The 21886-nt window shown below is 39.2% G+C and overlaps 1 protein-coding gene across 1 annotated transcript; it reads right to left on the bottom strand.

Annotated features, from left to right (window-relative positions):
• Positions 1-16417: 16417 nt before the first annotated feature.
• LOC108282577 (phosphoserine aminotransferase-like) lies at positions 16418-18605 on the bottom strand. The gene has a single exon (XM_037727895.1). It carries the CDS (start codon positions 18577-18579, stop codon positions 17467-17469), a length of 1113 nt encoding a protein of 370 aa, XP_037583823.1. The 5' UTR covers positions 18580-18605; the 3' UTR covers positions 16418-17466.
• Between the last annotated feature and the right edge of the window lie 3281 nt (positions 18606-21886).

The raw sequence follows: 21886 nt of genomic DNA, 5'->3' as shown, positions 1-21886 counted from the left end.
ATGACCTTGCCTTTGACTAGGGCAGAAAAGCATCAGTCTTTTGCTTGATGTGCCCTAGCTCAGGTTATATCTCAGAAAGGATAATGTTTTATGAACATCTTGTGCAGGTAACTGTACTACTAAAGTTGTTATACAAATGCCTGAGCTCATTACAAGCATTTGTAAGAATACATATTTCATATTTCACAGCTAAAAAAAAAAACAAAACAGAAAAAACAATTACTAAGCATTTTAAAGAAATTAATGCAAAACCTTAGGAACCTTGCATAAAATGACTTACGCTACATTTGTAACATAAATATAATGCATACGAACAAAAGTAAAAGCTTAAAAAATGTACACTGGGACGTATTTTTTTTTTTTTTTTTTTTTTTTGTTTTTTGTTTTTTTCTTTTTTTTTTTTTTTTTTTTTTTTTTTTTCTTTGGGTTTTTTTTTTTTTTTTTTTTTTTTACTTTTGGATATGCTCTTGAATGGTCAGCAGGGATTGAAATATTTATAATTATAATGATAACAAGATAAATTCTTGTTATCATTATAATTATAAATATTTTTAAAGCCTTTCTCTCAATGAATTCTCACAGTCCCCTTGAGTATACACTATTAGACTTAATTTACAAATGGGAAAACTGAGGCAACAGTAATTAATGAAAATTGCCTAAGATAAAATATTTTATTAAGTGACAAAACAGACTCTAAATTCAAGGTTCCCCAATTCTAAATCTCATTTACTTCCCAATATCTCTGGTTACCAACTTGGTAGCTGACCTAAAGAAAGCACATGAAAAACTTATGAGTTAAATGAATCTAACAAGGTGAAAATTATCAATGATAAACTTAATATACTACCGGATTTTTGCCAAATATACCCTCAAATAAGTGTGGAAGAATGTCCCAGCAGTTCATTGAAGAAAGAGTCATGAAGTGTGGTTAGCAGGAAGAACAGCATAAATCAATATGTGTGATAGTGCCACAAAAACTGGTACTTCAGTGACTTTATGCTACATCAAGAAGACAGACAACTCCTGGGATATCTTGCTTCATTTTGGTGTTAAGAGGAAACTATATCAAGTGAAAGATGATCCCCAAAAAGAAAACAAGATGGTAAAGTATCAGAATGTCACCACATAGAGAAATTATGAAAAAACCCAGCATGTTTAGCTTGGAGAATCAATGAGATGAATTCAAGGTATTCCCAACCCCAGGCAAATATAGAAGCCCTAGGATTTTTAAGAAGATAATTCACCTGGGATAATATGGTGGTTACAGTACTTGACTGTGGAACGATACCTGTCTGGTTTGAATTCTACTTTCACTACTTACCGGCTTTACAACCTTGGGCAAGTTATCTAATCCTTTAGATAAGTTATCTAACCTGACTCTCAGGGTTCTCATCCATAAAATTAGACTAATCAAAGTAACTTCCTCCCAGGATTATTTGGAGAATTAAATGAGTTCATTCAATTCATAAATTTAACACAAGCTATTGCCATAGGAGAGCAAAAATCTCATTAAATATTATTTGTTGATGCTATTATCCTTTCTCCAATTAAGTGAGCCATATACTGCCCAAGAGAAGAATCCATCTCATAGGCATAATGGCAGCTGGGAGCTGGTTCCCCACCCTTGAGCACTGGGGACACCCACACTCCTCAGATGAGTCTTTCACTTATATGAAGTGCTCTCAATTCCTGAAACATTTGGACCAAAATCTAAACCATCCCAAAGAACAGAAATGCCTTTCAAAACACAACCTCCTAGATTTGTCATCCTCTGTGTATTGGCTATGCGATCTAGAGCAAGTTAATTTATCTCTCAGAGCCTCAGTTGCCTCATCTGCAAAATGGCTTGTTGTAAGAAAGATGACAGAAAATGTACGTGGCTGTTCCTAGTGTGCCTACTATAGGCAAAATGCTCAGGAAATGTTATTCTCCTTCCATGGCTTAAGAAAAAGCTGTGAAAACGTGATAGTTTTGAAATACATCCATGTAGTCAAACAAGCTATATGAGTCCATTTTGATACTTCTATGAAGAAATACCTGAGAGTGGATAATTTATAAAGAAAAAGAGGTTTACTGGACTCGCAGTCTCACATGGCTGGGGAGGCCTCACAATTATGGTGGAAGGCAAAGGAGGAGCAAAGGCACATCTCAGATGGCTGCAGGCAAGAGAGGGTGTGCAGGGGAACTGCCCTTTATAAAGCCATCAGATCTCATGAAACTTATTTACTACCACAAGAACAGCATGGGAAAAAGCCACCCCCATGATTCAATTACCTCTTACTGGGTCCCTTAAACTACATGTGGGGATTATGGGCACTACCATTCAAAATGAGATTTGGGTGAGGACACAGCCAAACCATGTCACAGGCCCTGAGCCCCATGATGCTATGAACATAGGGATGAATCATGTATGACCCCAACAATGACTGTGCTCATGGTCTAGAGGAAGAGGAAGTAAATAAGCAAGTGCCTAAGAACATGGCAGTAGCTAGTGATTTAAGGCAGGTTGGAATCGTGGATGGGAGTGAAGGGCAGGAACCACACTGCAGGAACTTGAGGAGCAAGCAAAAGCTGGAGTTAGGAGATAGCAAATATAGCACACTCTTAAGAAACTTAAATGGAGAAGGAAGGAGAAGGAGAGGGAGATCCAGACTTATCAGAGGCATTTGGTGTGTGTGTATTTGTATAGGGCTATATTTATAACCTGAAAAAAGACTAGTAAACAGGGAGTAATTAAATATCAACATGACAAGGGCAGCCATTGTGCAAGTCCAGTTGTCAGAATTGACTGATGGGTGTATAGATAGCTGACCTCATGTTTACATCAAGGTGGAAAGCCACAGTGGACATTAAGACAAAGGGACAGTTCCAGAACTTCCTATTCTAGGGACACAGCCAGACACTCAGCACCTCCATGGGGGATGGATGTTATTCTGATCCCTGAAGTCACCCATAAAGACAGCAAGAGCCACACGAACTCTTTTCCCTTGGGTAGAGGGCTTGAGGGAAACACTGACAAACCATAGTCAAATTTGTTTCTTGCTTTGCTTTTTCGTTGCTGTTGTTTTTCCTTGGGAACTGGCACATTTTGCATTGCGGTTGACACAAAGCAAAACAGCTCCAGTGTCAAATGGAAATCCAGCAGGCTCTTCCCAAGATGTACTGTTCTTTTGTACAGGCTGCTGACTTGGGAGAGGGGGCCCACGACATAATGCCTGTGCCTCTTGGGAAGCACATCCAGACAATGGCCTGTGTGTGAAAGGGGAACAGATTAACCAGGACCAGGGTATCTCCCAATTGCTTTTCTTAAAGAAAGACTCTATTGCCAAGAAGCAAAGCACACACAAAAACAATACCTAAGCTAACAGAGTACTGGCTTTAATATACTCAGAAATAACAGAACACAGGCAGGCTACAACTTTCCAAATCCCCTTGAAAATCCTTTGCCAGAGAAGAGATGGTTTGTCAAATCTATACTCTTTGTTTAATACGTTTGTTCTTTTGTTTGATCAAGGGGGGAAGCCGTCTAACTCATTATATTGGGGGAGCTGCATTCATTCCTTTGTGCTTCTTTTTCTTCTTCTAATCTTTATTAAAATCAAAAGAAGAGCCACTCTAATCCTTCAAATGATAATTTATTTCTGAACCTACAAAGTCAGAGTCTTCCCTATTATTTTAAAAACAAATCAATGCAACAGTTTTAATTAAAAATGAAACAGGGTGAACCTAAAAAATAAATAGGCATTTGTTAAATCAACGAGCAAACTTGTTTATAATTAATGGGCAACAGGGCTCCTGGTGATAAAGAAAGGGTTTTAAAGCCCCAGAATGTTTCACTGTAGTTGGTAAATTCTCTGGACTTTCATTTGAGCCTTTAGCGAGAAAGACACATCTAGAAGTCTCCTAATGAAATGTCCTGACCCTGAGAGATTTTGTGCTTCAAAATGTGCTCTACCCACCCCCAGAACTGCCCCCTACTCCCATCTCTGCCAGCCGCTTCCTTGGCTAGAAGACTCAGTGGGTTCTATTTTAACTGGGGCTATTCATCTCAGCAGAGTAGGGTTGGCTTTCTCAGAAGGCAAAAAAAAGTCTCTGTATTAAGGAGACATGATTTAGCCTGCTTGTTGGTGGGTGGGGCTGGTGGAGTGGACTGATGATCTTTAGGAAGACTCAAGTTACTCAAGCAGGAGAGAAAATCACATGCAATAGTAAGTGGACTTCCTCCCAAACACCACTGAGAAAAAAAAAAGGGATTTCTTGAAAGGAAAGCTAATGGAAAGTGAACTTGAATCTGTAAATGTATTCAGTATGTATTTTTTGTTGTTGAGAAGCTACTGAATTCCAGCAATGGCATTTAGGATTGAATTTTGAGAGATGATCTTTCAATTGGTTTATCGTGGTCCGGCAGTCTCCCAGCACCCTCTCTGTGGCAAGCCTGAAAAGAGGAGTCACAGAATCTAAGCTCATGGCTCAGTGGAGGAGGCAAAATGTGTGATGAAGGCTGTGGCAGACATGGATGCTAAGGGCTATGGGAGGGGACATGGTGGGAGAGAGAGAGAGAGAGAGAAACTCCTTTGGAGTCACCTGCACCTCTGGACCAGGGCAGGGAAAGTTGTAGGGAAGAGGTACATTTCAGATGGGCTTGGAAGAATAACTAAGACTAATAAGCAAGTGGATTAGGATGAAGAAGACCATCCATGGCAGACCAATACGAGCAGGCTCAAGTACTATAAGAACGTAGAGGAGTGGAATGAAAAGATGAGGGGAAGAAGTTATAATTTTTTTTTTGTCTCATAAACTCCTATTCCTCCTTCCAATGTTAGCTTAAGCTTTATTTCTGAGAAGCCTTCCCCAAGCTCCCCATCTTGGTTCTGGGGACTCTCCTGAACAGTACTGCATGCCACTTGTTGGTTCCTCCATTAAACTGTGCCCCTTAACTGGTTCACTCTCTCTTCCCTTTGTCTGCAGCACCACTGTGCCTTGAGAAGTGAACTGAGCAGGAGGCCAGGATCAGATGCTCAGATTTCCAGGGTCAGGGTGGAATGAGATATAACAACTCTGTTAATGCTGGAACCAAAAAATGTAACTGACATGTGTTTGTATCCAAACTCCTTAAGGGCCCCTGGACACTGTGATTGGCTGGGGAGGTATCCCTTCAGGAATGAAGGATTTGTCACTGCCTGGAAGGATTTCTGTGGGCAAATAGCCCCTGCAGGGTCTCAGCTGAAGAGACAGCCTGGTCCAAGTTCACACTCTCTTCCAGAGCCATCTGCATCCAGTGACTGATTGTCAGGGTGTTTATATGCCCAAGCTTCTCAACCTAACATTAGACATCTCTCAAAAGCCATCATCCCATCTTCACAACTTCCTGTGGAACATTGCAGACTCCTGTGAATCAAGACTAAATTGCAGCTTGACTTCTCTCACTGCCCAATTGATCCTGCTTTCTTCTCTTCCCTTGCAAGGTGTTAATCCTAAGAGCCCTCCCTAATATATTTCCTCCATGCTCTCTCAATCAGGGTCTGCTTCAGAGACAATTCAACCTATTATAGCCTCTTGAGGGTCCAGCCTCAAGGAATCCAGGGTTGACCTGTCACAGTCACACTTAGGATACCTGGTAGGTTTGCTTTTTGTAAAAGCAGATCATTTTACAGGAATTGTAAACAGTTAATAAGTCTTGTAAACACAACTATGTTAGCAAGTCATCAGAAAAAGAATTAGCAAATTAAAAATAGCATATAGGTCTGGCAATTTTGTAAGTTTTCTATTCTGGAAACAGTAAAAATTAGTACAAGTCTTCTAAAAAGCAATATGATAACAGGCATCAAGGATTATAAATCATTCCAAACATGGTTATCCCAAAGAGATCAATAAAAAGAATAAAATGCATCTATACAAGATGATGTTCATTGTAGCATTAACTCGAATGAGATAAAAAAAATGTGAAACACCCTAACCATCCAACATTAGGGGACAATATTATTCTGCAAAAATCTGCAGTGATAACCATGAGGACTAAACAAAAGTACAAAGCACATATCATATAATTACAGGGGAAAGAAGCAAGCATTTTAAAAGTTCATTATGACTACCTGAAATCTAAGTGGATTCAGATAAAATAAGTAAAAGGAGAAAACACAAAGTGATTTTGAACCATTTTTTTCTTTCTCCAAATTTTAGTGTCATTATATTCTTCCCTTTAAAATATTTAACTAACAGATGATTTGCATGATTTGACACCTAGTCTTCTTGCATGAGCAAAAGGGAGAGTAAATATAAAAGAACAGAAAACCAGACCTCAATAATATGGGCCTAGAACGTGATATGACCTTTCCCTGCCTGCAACTTTCTGAGAGAGATCAAGGTTTTGAAGTGGATGGATATAATTTGACAGCTGCTCTTTGAGCCTTACTTCAAGAAAAGAATGAAGTCATAACTCTCAAGGGGTATCCATGGTTTATTAAAACAAGTTCTTGCTCTCAGTCTATTGGAGATTACCCTTCCATATACTCTCTCCTGAATGCACATTTAGTCAATCCCTTTATAATAGAAGAGACATCTCTAGCCTTCTTAAGAAAACCCCTTCAGGAATCCCTTCATTCCATGATTCTTGGACTCCTGATTCTACCTTGCATCATGGTAACTGGACTGTATGACCTTGTGTTTCCTGGACTCTCCTTTAGCTATGATATTCCCAGTAACAATATGTGGTATCATCACAACTTCCAGTTATTTCTCCATGCTGGGCTCTGTGCTTAGCTTTTTATCTATATTTTCTCATTTAGTCCTTATAACAACCCTATGACTATTATTATTTCTACTTGAAAGATGAAGATGCTGAGGTCAGGAAATTAAACTCAGTGAAAGATCATAAGACCAGAACTGTTCAAGAACAAGATTCAAACCAGGTTTGCAACCAATAAAACCTGTGTCTCAACCACCATGCCTGGAGATCATGCTGATTCACACAAAAGTCAACATTCTGCTGTTTCCACTGTGAAGCATTTCGGGAAATTCTCTTCTGTCACTTGCCTTAAAAACTCCATAATTCTTGGGAGACACAACTGTTGCTTTGCAGGCAATTATATTAAATATGCATTACACTGCTTAACTTGTCCTGAAAATGAGTTACTCACCTTTCTCTTTTTTCCTCACTCTGCATCTTTTTATACAAGGAACTTGGCGACCCTGCCCTGGTGTGTGTATGATAGAGGGCAGGGAAGAGAACAAGCAGAAAAGGGAAAGAAATATATGGGGATGAATCTAGCTCATGTCCAGAGACTCAAATGAAACTGCCCTGTGGAAATGAACTGTGAAGGCCTGGCCAACAGTGCTGTCTGTCTAGTATTTTCTCCCTACTGTGCAGCTTCACAAAATAATTATCATAGGTTAATCAGGTCGGCAAACTTGCTGGGCACTGACAAGCTGGGCAACTTTAGGTGTGCTCCCAGTGGGCGACTGTGAGGGCTCTCTGGCTGCTCAGATGAGAGAGTCAGCTGGGAACAACTGGTCTGCCGAGAAATCTGATGGCTGCCCCATGAGGGGAACCAGTTCTCAAGGATCGCTAGGTGAAGGTTGCTCACCCTTCAAATAATCTAACCCCCTGTGATCAGGCTGTTTTAGTCCCCACATCTCAAGACTCTCACAAATCTGGAACTGGTTTATAGTCTAAGGGCCTGGCAGGGATAATATGTTTCATTGGCTTTAAGACAAGAAAACACAGAGTACAGGACATGCAGCAAAGTTAGTGTTGTAATTACAGAAAGTCCAATGCCCTCCAGAAGGGTTACTTGAGGGTATTTCTCTAAGATGGATTTGTTTTGTTTTGGGGAGGGGGGTGTTTTTTGTTTTTGTTTCATGGTATTTTTATCTACTGCATAGAATTTGGAGGAAAGAGCCCAGGATTTGAAATATGGGCAGAAATTTAAATCCTTGGTGGGCATATAGCAGCTGTGTGACCATGAGCAGAATACTTAACCTCTGTGAGGTACGATGGGAATAATTATATCCACCTCTTACAGAGGTCATGAAAATAAATTGAGATAAAACATATGAAAGCACCAAGCACTGGCATGCTCAGTCCATATTAGGTTTCTCATTATGTTCATTATTTTCATTATCATTATCACATTCTCACCTTTTTTCATCGTCAGTAGCAGTAGCATCAACCCAGTGCCCTGACTTTCAAGACAACCATGAAAACGCCCCAACTGCTGCTAAATTACCAGCAACAAGGAACTGGTGAGTAAGTTATTTTGGGGAAGTCAGGTCTTGTCAGCATGCGTCAAGTTTCTTGCAGTCCTGTGTGTCAGTCTTTCTTAAACCCCTCAGATACCCAGAACCTCTCTGTCTACTAAAAAGAACTGAACTATTAATGTCCCTCATAGAAGAAGAAAGGGAAACCGGCTCCTGTAAATGTGGGTCAGGAATCACCAGGGAGGTAATGACTTGGTCTGCTCTGTGTTCTCTGGCTCTCCTTGGTCCTCCCATGAAAGCCCTCTGTCAGGAGCCCTGCGTGGCCATGGAGTGATTGCCCTTTTGTTCTACAAATTCCTGGATATGACTCACAGAACCGTTTAAGCACATCTCTCTTCATGTTCCTAGGAATTTTCCTGACAAGAGCAGTGCCTATCCTGAGGCAATCATATTTCTCCTTGACTTCTCTCCAGTATGAGCTTGTTGCTTGACACCACAGCGCAGTCAATTGTATAATGTGGGTAAGTATGGCTGCATTTTCTTCAGACTCAAGCCTGGCTGCCCAGTGCTGAGGCGACATCAGGCCAGGCCACAGTGAATCATTTATCCTCCATGCCTTCTTCTGCAACTCTGAGTGAGGTGGAGTTCTTGAAACTGTCACTACCCAGTGGAAATCAGTGCTGCACTTTCAGGAGTTTAAGCATGGAAAGAGCATAAAAGGTGCTATTATTCTGTGCCTCAGGAATTCCCCTTCTGGAAACCTCTTCTAAGGAAATGATGTGAAAGGATTCAGTCATCGTGGCTAGTAGTTACTGGGCGCTCACTATGTGCTGACACTGTTATAATTGGTAGGTATATATTGACTTATTTAATCATCATAACAAATCCAAAAGGAAGTAGTCAGATTATCCCCATTTTTCAGATGAAGACACCAAAGAACAGTGAGACAATTGCATCTATGTTCGTGCTGCTTAGGTGTGTAAGAGCTGAGAGTGAGCCCAGGTGGTCTGATTACACAGTCCTTACTGTTGACTTCTATACTAGTGTGGCGTCCATGCACAAAGCTTGATATAAATACAAGAGGAAGAAGAAAAAGAAGGAGAAAGGATAGGAGAAGAGGAGAGGGGGAACAAAAGGAAGGAGAAGAATGGGACAAGGAGGAAGCTTTAGAATAAAATTTAAATTTATTGTTATTTATGATAGTGCAAATCTGGGCCAGGGCCATTTGGGTCAAGTATTTTGGCATTCCAGGTACCCAGGGTATTCTGAAGAAGGAGAGACCTGTGGGTTCTATGCGCAGCCAAATTCTCACCCACTGGGTAGGAACACAGTACTGAGAATGGGGCCTAGGTTTATAAAGCTGGTATGAAAATTAGTGGGCATCCACATTCCTAGAGGTCAATCATTAGAGTGAGAGTTGTTTGTTTGCTTGTTTATTGGAATGGGGAAAAATATGTCCAGTCCTAATAAACTTTAAATTACTTCTGCTCTTCCCTTCCTCATAAACACTTTCATCTGTCCACATTGCTATGGGAATTTTTTGATGCTGTCAAATTAGTCACTTATAATGGGAATTTTAAAAAATAAGTATATTGTTATGTCAAAAAATTTAGAAATTAAAAGATGTTTTACATTCTTGGCACAAAATCCTCCAGGTTCAACCTTTTCAGAAAGCTATCAGGTACATCTACTCAATACCAAAAGGTCTTCAGAATGGTTAACCTAGGAGTTCTCTTTCTGAACATGTATTATAGTGAACTAATTGACAAGGGGAAAACAATTTTTCACAGGAAGATAATCTAATGTTACTTATAACAACAAATATTAGAAATACCTCAAATGTCCAGTAGGGAAATAGTTAAGTATCTTAGGGTATATCTAATCCATGGAATAGTATGCAGTCATTGGCAATAATAATTTCAAAGACAAAATGTTGTGAATTGAGAAAATGCTTAAAAGTAAAACACACAAAAATTTATATAGAAATTATTACTATAAAGTAATATATATTTTGCATATAGACAGAGATACCTTTTCTGCATGTAGACAGAGACTGACAAGCTGTACAGAAATTAAATCAGATTTATGATGATGGGATTCAAGATAGTTATATTTTTATATACTTGTTTCCGCATTAAATTTACAGATCCAATGATAAAAGGACAAAACATTGCAATGGTGCAGTGCAAGAGGAAGTCTTGGGAGAAGCAAGAAGATAGACAGGAAGCTATCGCTCTAGTCAGGTATGAGATCCCAGTAGTGAAGTTGAACAGTGATAGTAAGGGGAGGATTCTAGAGATAAGTTATAGTCAGCGAGAATGAGGGAGAATCACTGATATTCCAAAGTATCTGATTTGAGCCTAACAGTAGAAAATAACAGTAGAAGAACAGGACTAGGGAGGATTTTGAAAATGTTATATGTGGAGGTACCATAGAGATATTCTTTAAGCAATATCCAGTTGGAAGTTGGAATACTGTTTTGGAGCTCACAGCAAGGTGTGACTCTGGTCCCCAAGTGCCTGTATGCAGAGGGGATGGTTTTGGGTCCAAGTAGAGATCTGAGCTCATGGCAATTCTTAATATACAAAGTATAGGACTCAGGCCAGAATATTACATGTCAAGACACCTTAGTGATTGCCAAACTTAGAATTCTGTATTTGTTTTTTGCCACATATTACTCCAAAACTTAGAAGCTTAAGCATTTTTTATCTCACAATTTCTGTGGGTCAGGAATCCAGGTACGGCTTAGCTGTTTGTCTCTGACTAAGGATCTCTCAACAGAGTATAATCAGGGTATCAGCTATGGCTGCAGTTATCCCAAGAGTAATCTTGAAGAGGATCTATTTCCAAGCTTCCTCATGTGGCTGTTGGCAGGCTGAGGTCCTCACTGACTGTTTGCCAGTGACATCAGCTCCTTACCATTTGGACCTCTCCCTTGAGCAGTTTGAAACATGGAAGCTGGCTTCCTTCAGAGAAAGAAAGAGAAAGGGAGACAAGGAGAGGGAGAGAAAGAACCCAAAAAAGATGTCACAGACTTTTCATAACCTAATGTCAGAAATGACATACCATTACTTTTGCTGTACTTTAGTTGTTACAAAGAAAATGATAAATCCAATCCACACTGAAAGACAGGGAATCACAGATGGAGAGGAGCAGCAGGAGGTGGGGATTATTGGAGGCTATCTTAGAGGCTTCCTACCACCAGTTTTGTGGAGGTGAGTTGAAGTTGTTCCACACCATTACCTCCAGCATCATCACTGCCATCTTTGCCACATTCACTCACTACTTACTCTTTTGAAAAATATGGAGAAATTGATTTTTGCAAAACTACAGAAGGTCAGCCTGCAAAGATCTCTTTAAGGCAATGCAGCTCAGAAACAATAAATGTAGCGCAGCAAGTGTGTTGCCACTCCCCCTTTCATGCTCCTGTTAGACATAACTAATCATCCAATTCCCACTCCCATATCCATGCTAGGCATAACTAATCATTTAAGCCCACTGAATGTTGTGAGCATGCCCAAAGTCTTGAAGTAAGCAGTAAAACTGATATTTGAATTCTGATCTGATGCCAGTTCTCTTCCTATTACTCACGTCTGCCTTTCAGCTCCACTCCTGGAAAGTTATTTTACAGCTCCGTTTCCTATGCAGTGTGACTTAACAATTCTAACGTTCAGGTGGTTGTGTGGTGAGTATATGTGTGTATACTGACTGGCATATTCTGTTGATTAGAATTAGCAAAACAGTAATTCAGATCACACATATACACACACATAAATATAGATTTACATGTATATTTGTATATATCTTTCTTTTTCCAGAAAGGGATTATACCATTCCCATACAATCTAGTCAACTCACGTAAGTGTGAACCCTAGCAAATTGTTCTTGCCAGTAGTGGAATGTGCAATATGCCCAAGGAGATTGTCTAAAATTTAAATGACAGAGACCAATCAATACAAAGTATTCACTGCCTATATCCCTCTTACTTAGAATAGGGTCTGCCACACAGTGTGCCATAAACATTTGATGAATTAGTATATGAATGAATGATTACAGGAGTGAAGTCTGTTATTTTTCTACCATCAGTCATTCAGGCACCACTTCACAAGTTTTGCCATACACCTGTGCATTATGAACTTAATATTTCTCTTTAAATCAATTCCCTTTTAAACCTAAATAAGTTTTAAACAGAACCTGTAACTTGCTCTCATCAATAAAAAAAAAAAAGAGTTCTTCCTAAATGACATAGCATATCTATTTTACGACATCCACAAATCACCTAGAAATCATCTTGCATAGCACTAGGAGTGAGTGCACTGCACTAAACAAATGAATGTAAATCCCATAGCATGTGTCCATGCTTGGATTCTCAGAGATGGCTCAAGACGCCCTTTAAAGATCCAGTGGCAGTGCCTGCCAGAAGGAGCCTGGCAAGAGGAATGGGTCTCTTTAACCCTGGGGAGAGATTATTGTAAAGTCTGTGAAGTATCAGTGGAATTGGAAGAGGCATGGTCAAGGCAGTGGCAGATGAGAATCTATTAAAACATTCTGTAGGGAGGCTGTTCTCACTTTCTTTCTGCCAGGCTGCTAGTCACATTCACTCATTCATCCAGGGCCTTTTCAGATACTACCATGAACCTAGTCCTGAACTAGGTTCCATGAAAACCAGAAAGAATAAGGCCCAATGCTTACCCACCAATAGCTCACAATCTAGAACGATAGTGAGGTACAAAACAAACAAAAACCCTTCATACACTTGTAAATTCTTCAACAGGGTAATGCATAAGATGTTCAAAATACTGAGGAAGCAAATACCACTGCCTAAGAAAGCCCTCAGAGGATACAGAGAAAAGGTAACACCTGTTCCTCATTACAAAGAACAGGTATGTAAGGGCAGTCAGAGCAGAAACAGAATGGGTAAAGGCCTTAGAGGTGAAAGACAATGAGCATGACATGTGTGGCTGAAGCATTAAGAACCACTGGGCAATAGCAGTGGGTATACCAAAGGAAGTGGAAGGGGTGGAGGTTAACTATGAGGGCATGGAATATGAGGGCTGCTGAGCCGGGTGAAAGAGTCTGGAATTTTTCCTGAGGGCAAAGGAGGTCATGAAGGATTTTAAGCAGAGGAATAAAGCAGCCAGTCGTATATTTTAGAAATGTCTCTCCAGCTGATATCAGCAGTATAGACAGGGAATGCAAACTCGGTTTTCTCATCTGTGCAGTTGTCTTTGTAAGCTACTTCAGAGACATCACAGGAGAATTAACACCTCTGAGTGAAGCACTTTGATTTCCACAGAGAAAAAGCCAAATATATCTATTAAGTTAAAATACTACCGTCCTTGAGTTCCCATCATCTTTTCTCTGACCGGTCTTGCCCACATAAACATATTGTCCCAGGAAAGAGTATGTGAAAAGAATTCAGAAAAATGTAATTCTAATACACAAATTGTGCTATTGTTTATAACTAATCACAGTTAATGTGAGTAGAAAACAAGAAGAGTGCCCTACACAGAGTAATTAGCTTTCCTAAAAAATTTAAAGGAAAGGGAATTGGTCACAGAGGAATGAAGGTCTCAGCTTGGTCATTTCCTTTGTGGATTTGGGAAAGTCTCTTAGCTTTCTAAGCTACACTTTTCTCAGCTCTAAAATGCAAAAATGAGTTTTGTATTATAGATCTCTAAGACTCTTCTAACAGAAGTTCTAGGTTTTTAAGATGTTCTTGGCCAGGCGCAGTGGTTCATGCCTGTAATCCCAGCACTTTGGGAAGCTGAGGTGGGTGGATCACCTGAGGTCAGGAGTTCGAGACCAGCCTGGCCAACATGGTGAAACCCCGTCTCTACTAAAAATACAAAAATTAGCTGGGCATGGTGGCATGCGTCTATAGTCCCAGCTATGTGGGTGGCTGAGGCAGGAGAATTGCTTGAACCCGAGAGGCAGAGGTTGAAGTGAGCTGAGATCACACCGCTGCACTCCAGCATGGGTGACAGAGTGAGACTCCATCTCAAAAAAAAAAAAAAAAGATGTTCCACATGTTTTTAGTTATACAGTCTCTTTGATAGTAAAGCATACAATAAAAAGTCAGAACTTATATAGACACATATTAACAATAGATTATTTTAGTATATATTTAACTGTGCATTAGTCTAAAACTAAATCATTTTTACTAATATATGATGCACATTAATACAAACAGAATTTTATTTAAGTAGTACCAGTGTGTGTGGTTTTTTGTTTTATACTAATTATGGTATTCTTGCTGTTTTGACCAAATTCTTATTTTATTGGTCTTGTTGTCAACTTCTTCATTTTTTTAAAACTTTTATTTTAGGTTCTGGGGTACATGTGTACATTTGCTATATAGGTAAATTCATCTCACAGGGGTTTGTTGTGTAGATTATCTATCATCACCCAGGTACTAGGCCTAGTACCCAATGGTTATATTTTCTGATCCTCTCCCTCCTCTTACCATCCTCAAGTAGGCCCCAGAGACTGTTGTTCCCCTCTATATGTCCATGTGTTCTCATTATTTAGTTCCCACTTATAAGTGAGAACATGAAGTATTTGAGTTTGCTCCGCATTAGTTTGCTAAGGATAATGGCCTCCACCTCCATCCATATTTCTGCAAGGGAAATAATCTCATTCTTTTTTATGGCTGCATAGTATTTCATGGTGTATATGTATCACATTTTCTTTACCCAGTCTTTGTAGCTTTCCTAAAACATTTAAAGGAAAGAGAATTGGTCACAGAGGAATGAAGATCTCAGCTTGATCATTTCCTTTGTGGATTTAGGAAAGTGTCTTAGCTTTCTAAGCTTTTAGATGGGCATTTAGATTCCATGTCTTTGCTATTATGAATAGTGCTACAGTAAGATGTTCCATATTTTTTAATGACAAGAGTTTCATAAGTATCTGGGATGAAAGCAATTGAGTCCAGAGAATGAGAAATGAAAAAACTTTAGAGCAGCGATGACTTTGGTGAGTTAGAAGAAAGTCAGAATGCCAATGTAGATACAGGACAATTGACCAATGGGGAAAGTAGTAGAAAATAAGATCAGAGAGGTAGGCAGTGGCTGGATCAGGTAATGCTTGGAAGGTCATTAAAAAGTCTGAATTTCATTCTCAGTAAAACGGGAAGCAATTGAAGTGATTTTAGGGACGGAAACTTTAAAAGGAACACTGGTTACTGAGATAGAGAAAAGATATGGGTAGAGGAAAGAAGGAAGAGTAGAAGCAATGAGATCAATTTGTAGGCAAGTGTAGTCCAACAAAGAGCGCATAGTAGCTTAGACCTGAACTGTAGGATGGAAGGAAGTCAGATTAAGGTAAAGCTGACAAAACTTGCTGATAGCTCAGATGTAAGAAATAAGGGGAAACGAGAAATCCATAATGATTTCTAGGTTTTGAAAAAGACTGGAAATAATCAGAGTATTTTGAGAGGGAAGAAGAAAATCAAGTTTTCTGTTTCAGATATATTAAGTATAAGATAGATGATAGACATTCTAGATGTTTGGCAGGTAGTTGATATTCCATATATCATGGAAGAATTTAGGACAAGAGATAGAAAGTTGGGGATTTTCAGACTGTATAAAATAATCCATAAATAAATGCAGGTGAAGAGGAGACAGTAGAGAACCATATTGAATCGTCAAAGCAGGGATAGAGGAGCCATCAAAAAAAAAATACTAAGACAGGTAGGCCAGTGAAGGGAAAGAAAATCTTTTTCTATCACAGAAGCCAAGAGAACAGAGTGTTGAGGAGGGAAAAAGTAAATAATTTTGTCAGAGCACCTAAGAGTTCAAGAGTAGCAATGATCATTGATCATTGGACTTGACAACGTGTCATTGTTTGATGGCATTGATAATAACATTTTCTGAAAATTTTTTTTGAAGGAATGGGGACTAACACCTGATTGGTACATCTTAAAAAGAGAATTAGAAGCGAGACAGTGGAGAGAGCAATTATGGATGGACAATTCTTTTCTGCAGTTTTGCTTTAAAAGGAGGAAAACCATATGGCAAGAACTAGAAGAGAATGTGAGTCAAGGGCGGGCTTCATTTTCTTTTTTTTTTTTTTTTTTTTTTTTTGATGTTTTAGGACTTTAATGTTCTTCACATATTCAACATAAAATACTGACAATAGGTTAACAATAGGAGGAAGACTTTTCAGCAAAGTATCACTCTCATTGTCAAACATTACAAAGAAAACAGTCAAGAGAACAGAAGATAAGGTAATTTAACAGAAATGTTTAGTTTAATGGCATAATTTAAAAAACAACCAACCAATCAACTTTCTCTTCTACCTATGGAAAGAAGGGTAAAAACAAATCAAGAACTTCTAGCTCTTTTTCATAAAACAGGTTAAAAAGAGGAAGGGGAAGACTGAGAAGGGGATGCAACTGTTGCTAACGGAATGCTATAATGCACAAGGTCAAGGTTTTAATAAGTTCTAAAAGTCTCTACGTGTATCAGTGATAACTGTATTATTAGAAATACAAATGCATAGACATATAAAGTATATGGTATTAAAAACAGACCTTGCTAATAGAAACATATATAAAGTATGTCACTACTCTTGTAATAACAGTAAAAAGATGGATCTACAGTTTGCCCTTTGCCGGGTACTCCTAAACCATTCCCCCGATGGTCAGTGTTGACCTTGAATCAATAGCCGCTGAACCCATAAGTCCCCATGGAAGACGTAGCTGCATTATACTGTAAGCTGGGGAATTATGCAAAGGGTTTCATAAACAACAGGAGGAAGGCACATCCTTGTAACAGCTGGGTTGGCCTAAAAAATTATATAACTGCTACTCCAAGCTAAGCAGACACCTATGGATTTGTTTTATTCTGCATTTGAAAGAAAGCCAATTCTTTGCCAAGCCCACAGATGTCTAGACTCAGCACCTAGAGGGCCCCACCTACCCTCTATGCTGTGTGTTCCCATGACTCCAGAAATAATTAATTGCAGTTTGCATTATTAAGTTCACAGGCAAGTTTGAAATCTAACTAGAAAAAGTAGCAGCAAAGGCAAAATAAGCTGGAATTTGTTAGAAAAGCAATGAGATTTCTTAAAATGCTTCCAGTTTAAGTCAGAATTAAGGCGAACATTAGGTCCCACCAGCTTTGCAGAGTTATAGATGTTTTGCTGCTGTTCATAATAAACATGTTCATTTGAGAAAAATACTGTTTGTTAACTTTTTGTAGCCATCCCCAAGTTACTTTAAAGTTTGTATGTTGTTCAGGAACAAAGCATATCCTGGTTAGGATGTGTTCATAGCTGATGCATCTCCAAAAAGTTTTTCATGAAGGCGGCCAGCTTCTGAACATCTTCAATCGTGACAGCATTATATAGAGAGGCCCGGATGCCTCCCACAGACCTATGCCCTTTCAAGGACAACATATCGAGTTCAAGAGCTTTATCGAGAAATCTTTTTTCTAAAGCATCATCTCCTTTGGCATTGCCAATGCGGAATGGAATATTCATCTTGCTTCTATTCTGGGGCTCCACTGGACATACATAGAATCCTTGAGAATTATCAATAATCTCATAAATAATTTGGGATTTGATGGAGCTAAGCTTCTCCATGGCTGCGGCACCTCCATTGTTTTTAATCCACTCCAGGACCAAGCCCATAACGTAGATGCTGAAACATGGAGGCGTGTTGTACAAGGAGTTGTTTCCAGCTTGCACCTTGTATTCCAGGACCGAGGGGCACTCTCGGAGGGCAAACCCCAGCAGGTCATCACGGACAATCACCACGGTGACCCCAGCAGAGCCAACATTCTTCTGGGCACCAGCAAAAATCACACCAAACTTAGAAACATCCACTGGCTTGGAAAGGAAGTTTGAGGACATGTCACAAACCAGTACTGCTCCCTTGACGTCAGGTATAAAGTCAAACTCCACACCATGCACCGTCTCATTTGCGCAATAATACACGTAGGAGGCATCCGGGTTGAGGTTCCAGGTGCCTGGATCTGGAATTTTTGTATAACTCCCAAGTTTAGGGTGAACGATATTTATAGTCCCAAACTTCTTGGCTTCTTCTGCAGCCTTAGCTGACCAAGATCCTGTCACCACATAGTCCGCATACCTTCCTGCTTTCAAGCCAATCAGGTTTAAGGGGATAGCACTGAACTGGCCGGACCCACCTCCTTGCACAAAAATCACCTTATAGTTATCTGGAACGGCTAACAATTCCCGCACAAGATTCTCTGTATTGTTAATAATCTTGGCAAAATCTGACGATCTGTGACTCATTTCAAGAACACTAATGCCAACTCCTTTGTAGTCTAATAATTCCTTTTGTATCTCCAACAACACTGAGTGTGGCAGCTTGGCGCGACCAGGTCCGAAGTTGACCACCTGCCTCGGGGCGTCCATGGTGCGGCGGCGAGGGCGGCGAGTCAGCAAAGTCGCGGGCTTCATTTTCTTAAGATGGGAAACAGGATAGCATGTTTGTCTGCTGATAGCAATGATCAACAGAAAAGGAAAAAATGATCATGAGGACAAAAAGATGACTACTACAGGAACAAAGTCCAAAAGAAAGAAGAGAGATGAGATCCAGTGCACGAGTAGAAGGGTTGGTCTTAGCAGAAACATGAACAATTCTTATGAATAAATGTATAAACAGGAGAAAGCTGGCTCTGGAGGTTAAGATGCAGATAGATTGGAAAACTGGTAATGAGAATACATGTTTTTATCTTCAGATCATGACTATTTTCTTAGGTGGATAAGAAGCAAAGTCATCATCTGAGAATAAAAAGAAGGGGGCAGAGTAAGAAGGTTGAGAAATGAAAAGACTTCACTATGGTAGAGTTAGATAAAGAGAGAATCAAACAAACATGACAAGGTTGCCAGGGAAAATAGAAAGTCCACTTGAGGTTTGTGGTCACGAATTTGAGGTTAGACCAGACAGCATAGTTGAGTGTTTCTCTCCAGTTCACCATTAGTGACACTGGTGTAGGAACAAGGTAGGAAGGGTTGGGTTTGAGGACTGAGTTTTCCTGGCTGAGAATGATGGGAGGAGCAGGTGAGGATTTGCAAGAAGATGATTACAGCTTTAGATTCTGGAACCTAAGCTGAGTGCTGAGTGAGAGAACTGCATAAAGAAGAAGAGGACACTAAAAAGGAATGGACCCAATGGAGCAGAGGTGCAGATGTAGTCAGAAAATACATAGAGTTGGTATTACAAAAGGTCTGCCAGTTCCTACTTTGACAAATTTGGGCAAGTTTCTTAGTTTTTTACTCTTATTTTTCTTCATTTGTAAAGCTGGGAAAATAATATCTACCTCATAGGGTCGATGCAATGCAAATATGTTAATTGCCTAGAATGGTTAATATTTACAAAGACATGTAGTACTAGCACACAGTATTTGCAGAAAGTCTTCTTCTTCAGGTTTTATACTTTTGATGGTCAAAGCATTGGTATAACTTTATAGGTACACAATACCAAATATGTTTATAAGAAAAGAAAATTCTGGCAATAACTGGATTGTTCTTTTACCCAGTTTGGAAGAGATCTGGATTATGCCAATTCTTAAAAAATTATTTAAACATTTAGCATTGTGTAAACGTATTTTAAGTCATTATGAATTACTACCTTTGTCTCAGTGACTGTGGAGGAACGAGAGTGCTGGAAATGGGAGATGGGTTGTGCCTTCAATTTTAGATATGCATCCAAACTTTATAGAAAACAGTCATTTTTGTGTTTGCATTATAAACCTCAAATCAACAAGTTCATCTTCATTGGTCTGGTATGTCAATGGGTTAAATTATACTTTTTGACATATGTTCTAAGCTTCACAGAGAAAATCACAATTCTATAATTACATTCCAAGGACCAATGTATACCAATACCAATGCCAAATTTATTATCTCTTCCCTAAGCTTATAGCCTTTTCTATATTTTCTTTCTTAGTGAGTTGATCTATCTCTCAGGCTAGAAAATCAGGAGGCATTGAAGCTTCATCTCTCCTTTTTTCCACATCTGATTAACTGCCAATTTCAGACGTCATTCCTAGGTCCTAGGTAGCATAGCCTTTATGACCGCCAGCTTCATGACACTGTCTCTGCTCACCTTCATCTCTCAACTGTATTCTTCACCAACCTTTACATATCTTCCTCTAATTTTTCTTCCTTCTGAGCCAATACCAGTGGTATTGGAGTTTAATCATTTTGTGTTACTGATCCTTTGAGAATAAAATTTTGGACATTCTTTTCAGAAAAGAAAGCTCATGTGCACATAGACATGACTTTTCACCTACAAGTTTAATGTATTCATCTCATGATATCTGTGGACTTCTTTGTGTTCATGGACACCAAGTGACAAACTATAGCATCATCTCTGGTCCAGGGTGAGTTTTAGAAATTGCAGCTCTCACAGCCCTCCCCTTCTAAATAACTCCATATGTCGGGTTGTTGGTTGTTGCTGAAGTCAAGACTCAGTGTAGATCCAGCCCATGCTTTTCCAAATGCTACCCCACATTTTTTTTTCCAGATCCAGCTTCTTATATCTGTAACTCAAACGCATCAAATGTAAAACTTGCCCTGTGTTTGATATATCTATTCTCTCCCTTCCTATCATGGTACCCAGTACTGAGAAAACTTAATACGCATGTTGGGACACAGGAAAGAAAGGATTTTTATGTGATCCTGTTTTCCAAAGTAATAATCAAAAGGCAGCATTCCCAAGAAGAACATGGGCTGGCAAACATCTTTGGCAAATACTAATAACAACTTTACAAATCCTACTAATCTCTGTCTCCTCAGCTCTGCTCACTAGATCAATACTGGAATCTATTATTTTAGTGCATTTCCACCTCCACTCTCCAACCCCTGTTTCCCCAGGGACTCTACAGTTGACTGATTTTTTAGCTTATTAAAGTCATACCACTGATTTCTCATTCTAAAATGTTCTTATAACAGTGTGGTTAGAAGAATGGGCTCTGGAGTGAGAAAGTCCAAGATGTGCATCTCTGCTTTATCAATGATGAGCTACATGAATTAAGGAACATTATTTAATACATGGGAGCCCACTTTTCTTATCTGAAATATAATATCGGTATCTTAATAAATAAAATATTACTTTCAAATTGCTTATCACATTGTCTGGCACACAATGGTTAATAAATGTTGACTGTTTTATTCTAAGAAATGAAGGTTTCTTCTAAGCCCACGAGTCTACAATGGAAGCCAAATTATTAGTCCAGAACTCATTGGAATCTTGGCGGTGGGGGGTTGTGTGGTGGAGGAAACAACAATTGTTTATTGAGCACTTACTATATGCTTGGCTATTTAAAATTCACTTCTACTTAATCTTCATAGAACCTCCAAATCAGTTTATTAGTAATCCCTTTTAAACATAAGCTTACTATTAGTTTGTTAGTAATCACCTTTGAACATGAGACTACAAAGTTTAAATTATCTGCCTAAGTTACAGAGGGAGTAATTTGCAGAGCTGGGACTAATCACCTCCCTGTGTTAGAATCTGAGCTCTACAGAAGCCTTTGTCCTTGGTCTCCACACTGCTTATAAGTAAACCCCCGCATTACATCTTTCATTGGAGGTATCACCTTTCTGTTGTTTCTCCTTCTGCCAAGATGGTGTTTTACACGGCTACTAAAACCAGGACTAGAGATTTAATACCTATATAGAGCCTACAAAAGTTTAAACAAATGAATGATTTGAA

Source organism: Cebus imitator, unplaced genomic scaffold, assembly GCF_001604975.1.
Source record: "Cebus imitator isolate Cc_AM_T3 unplaced genomic scaffold, Cebus_imitator-1.0 Scaffold244, whole genome shotgun sequence".
Lineage (NCBI taxonomy): Eukaryota > Metazoa > Chordata > Mammalia > Primates > Cebidae > Cebus > Cebus imitator.
The sequence above is the reverse complement of the archived record's forward strand: the minus strand, read 5'-3'. Positions and strand labels throughout refer to the sequence as shown.

Bases quoted from the DNA above. Each gene is read 5' to 3' on its own strand.
- LOC108282577 (XM_037727895.1), bottom strand. From the start codon at position 18,579: ATGGACGCCCCGAGGCAGGTGGTCAACTTCGGACCTGGTCGCGCCAAG.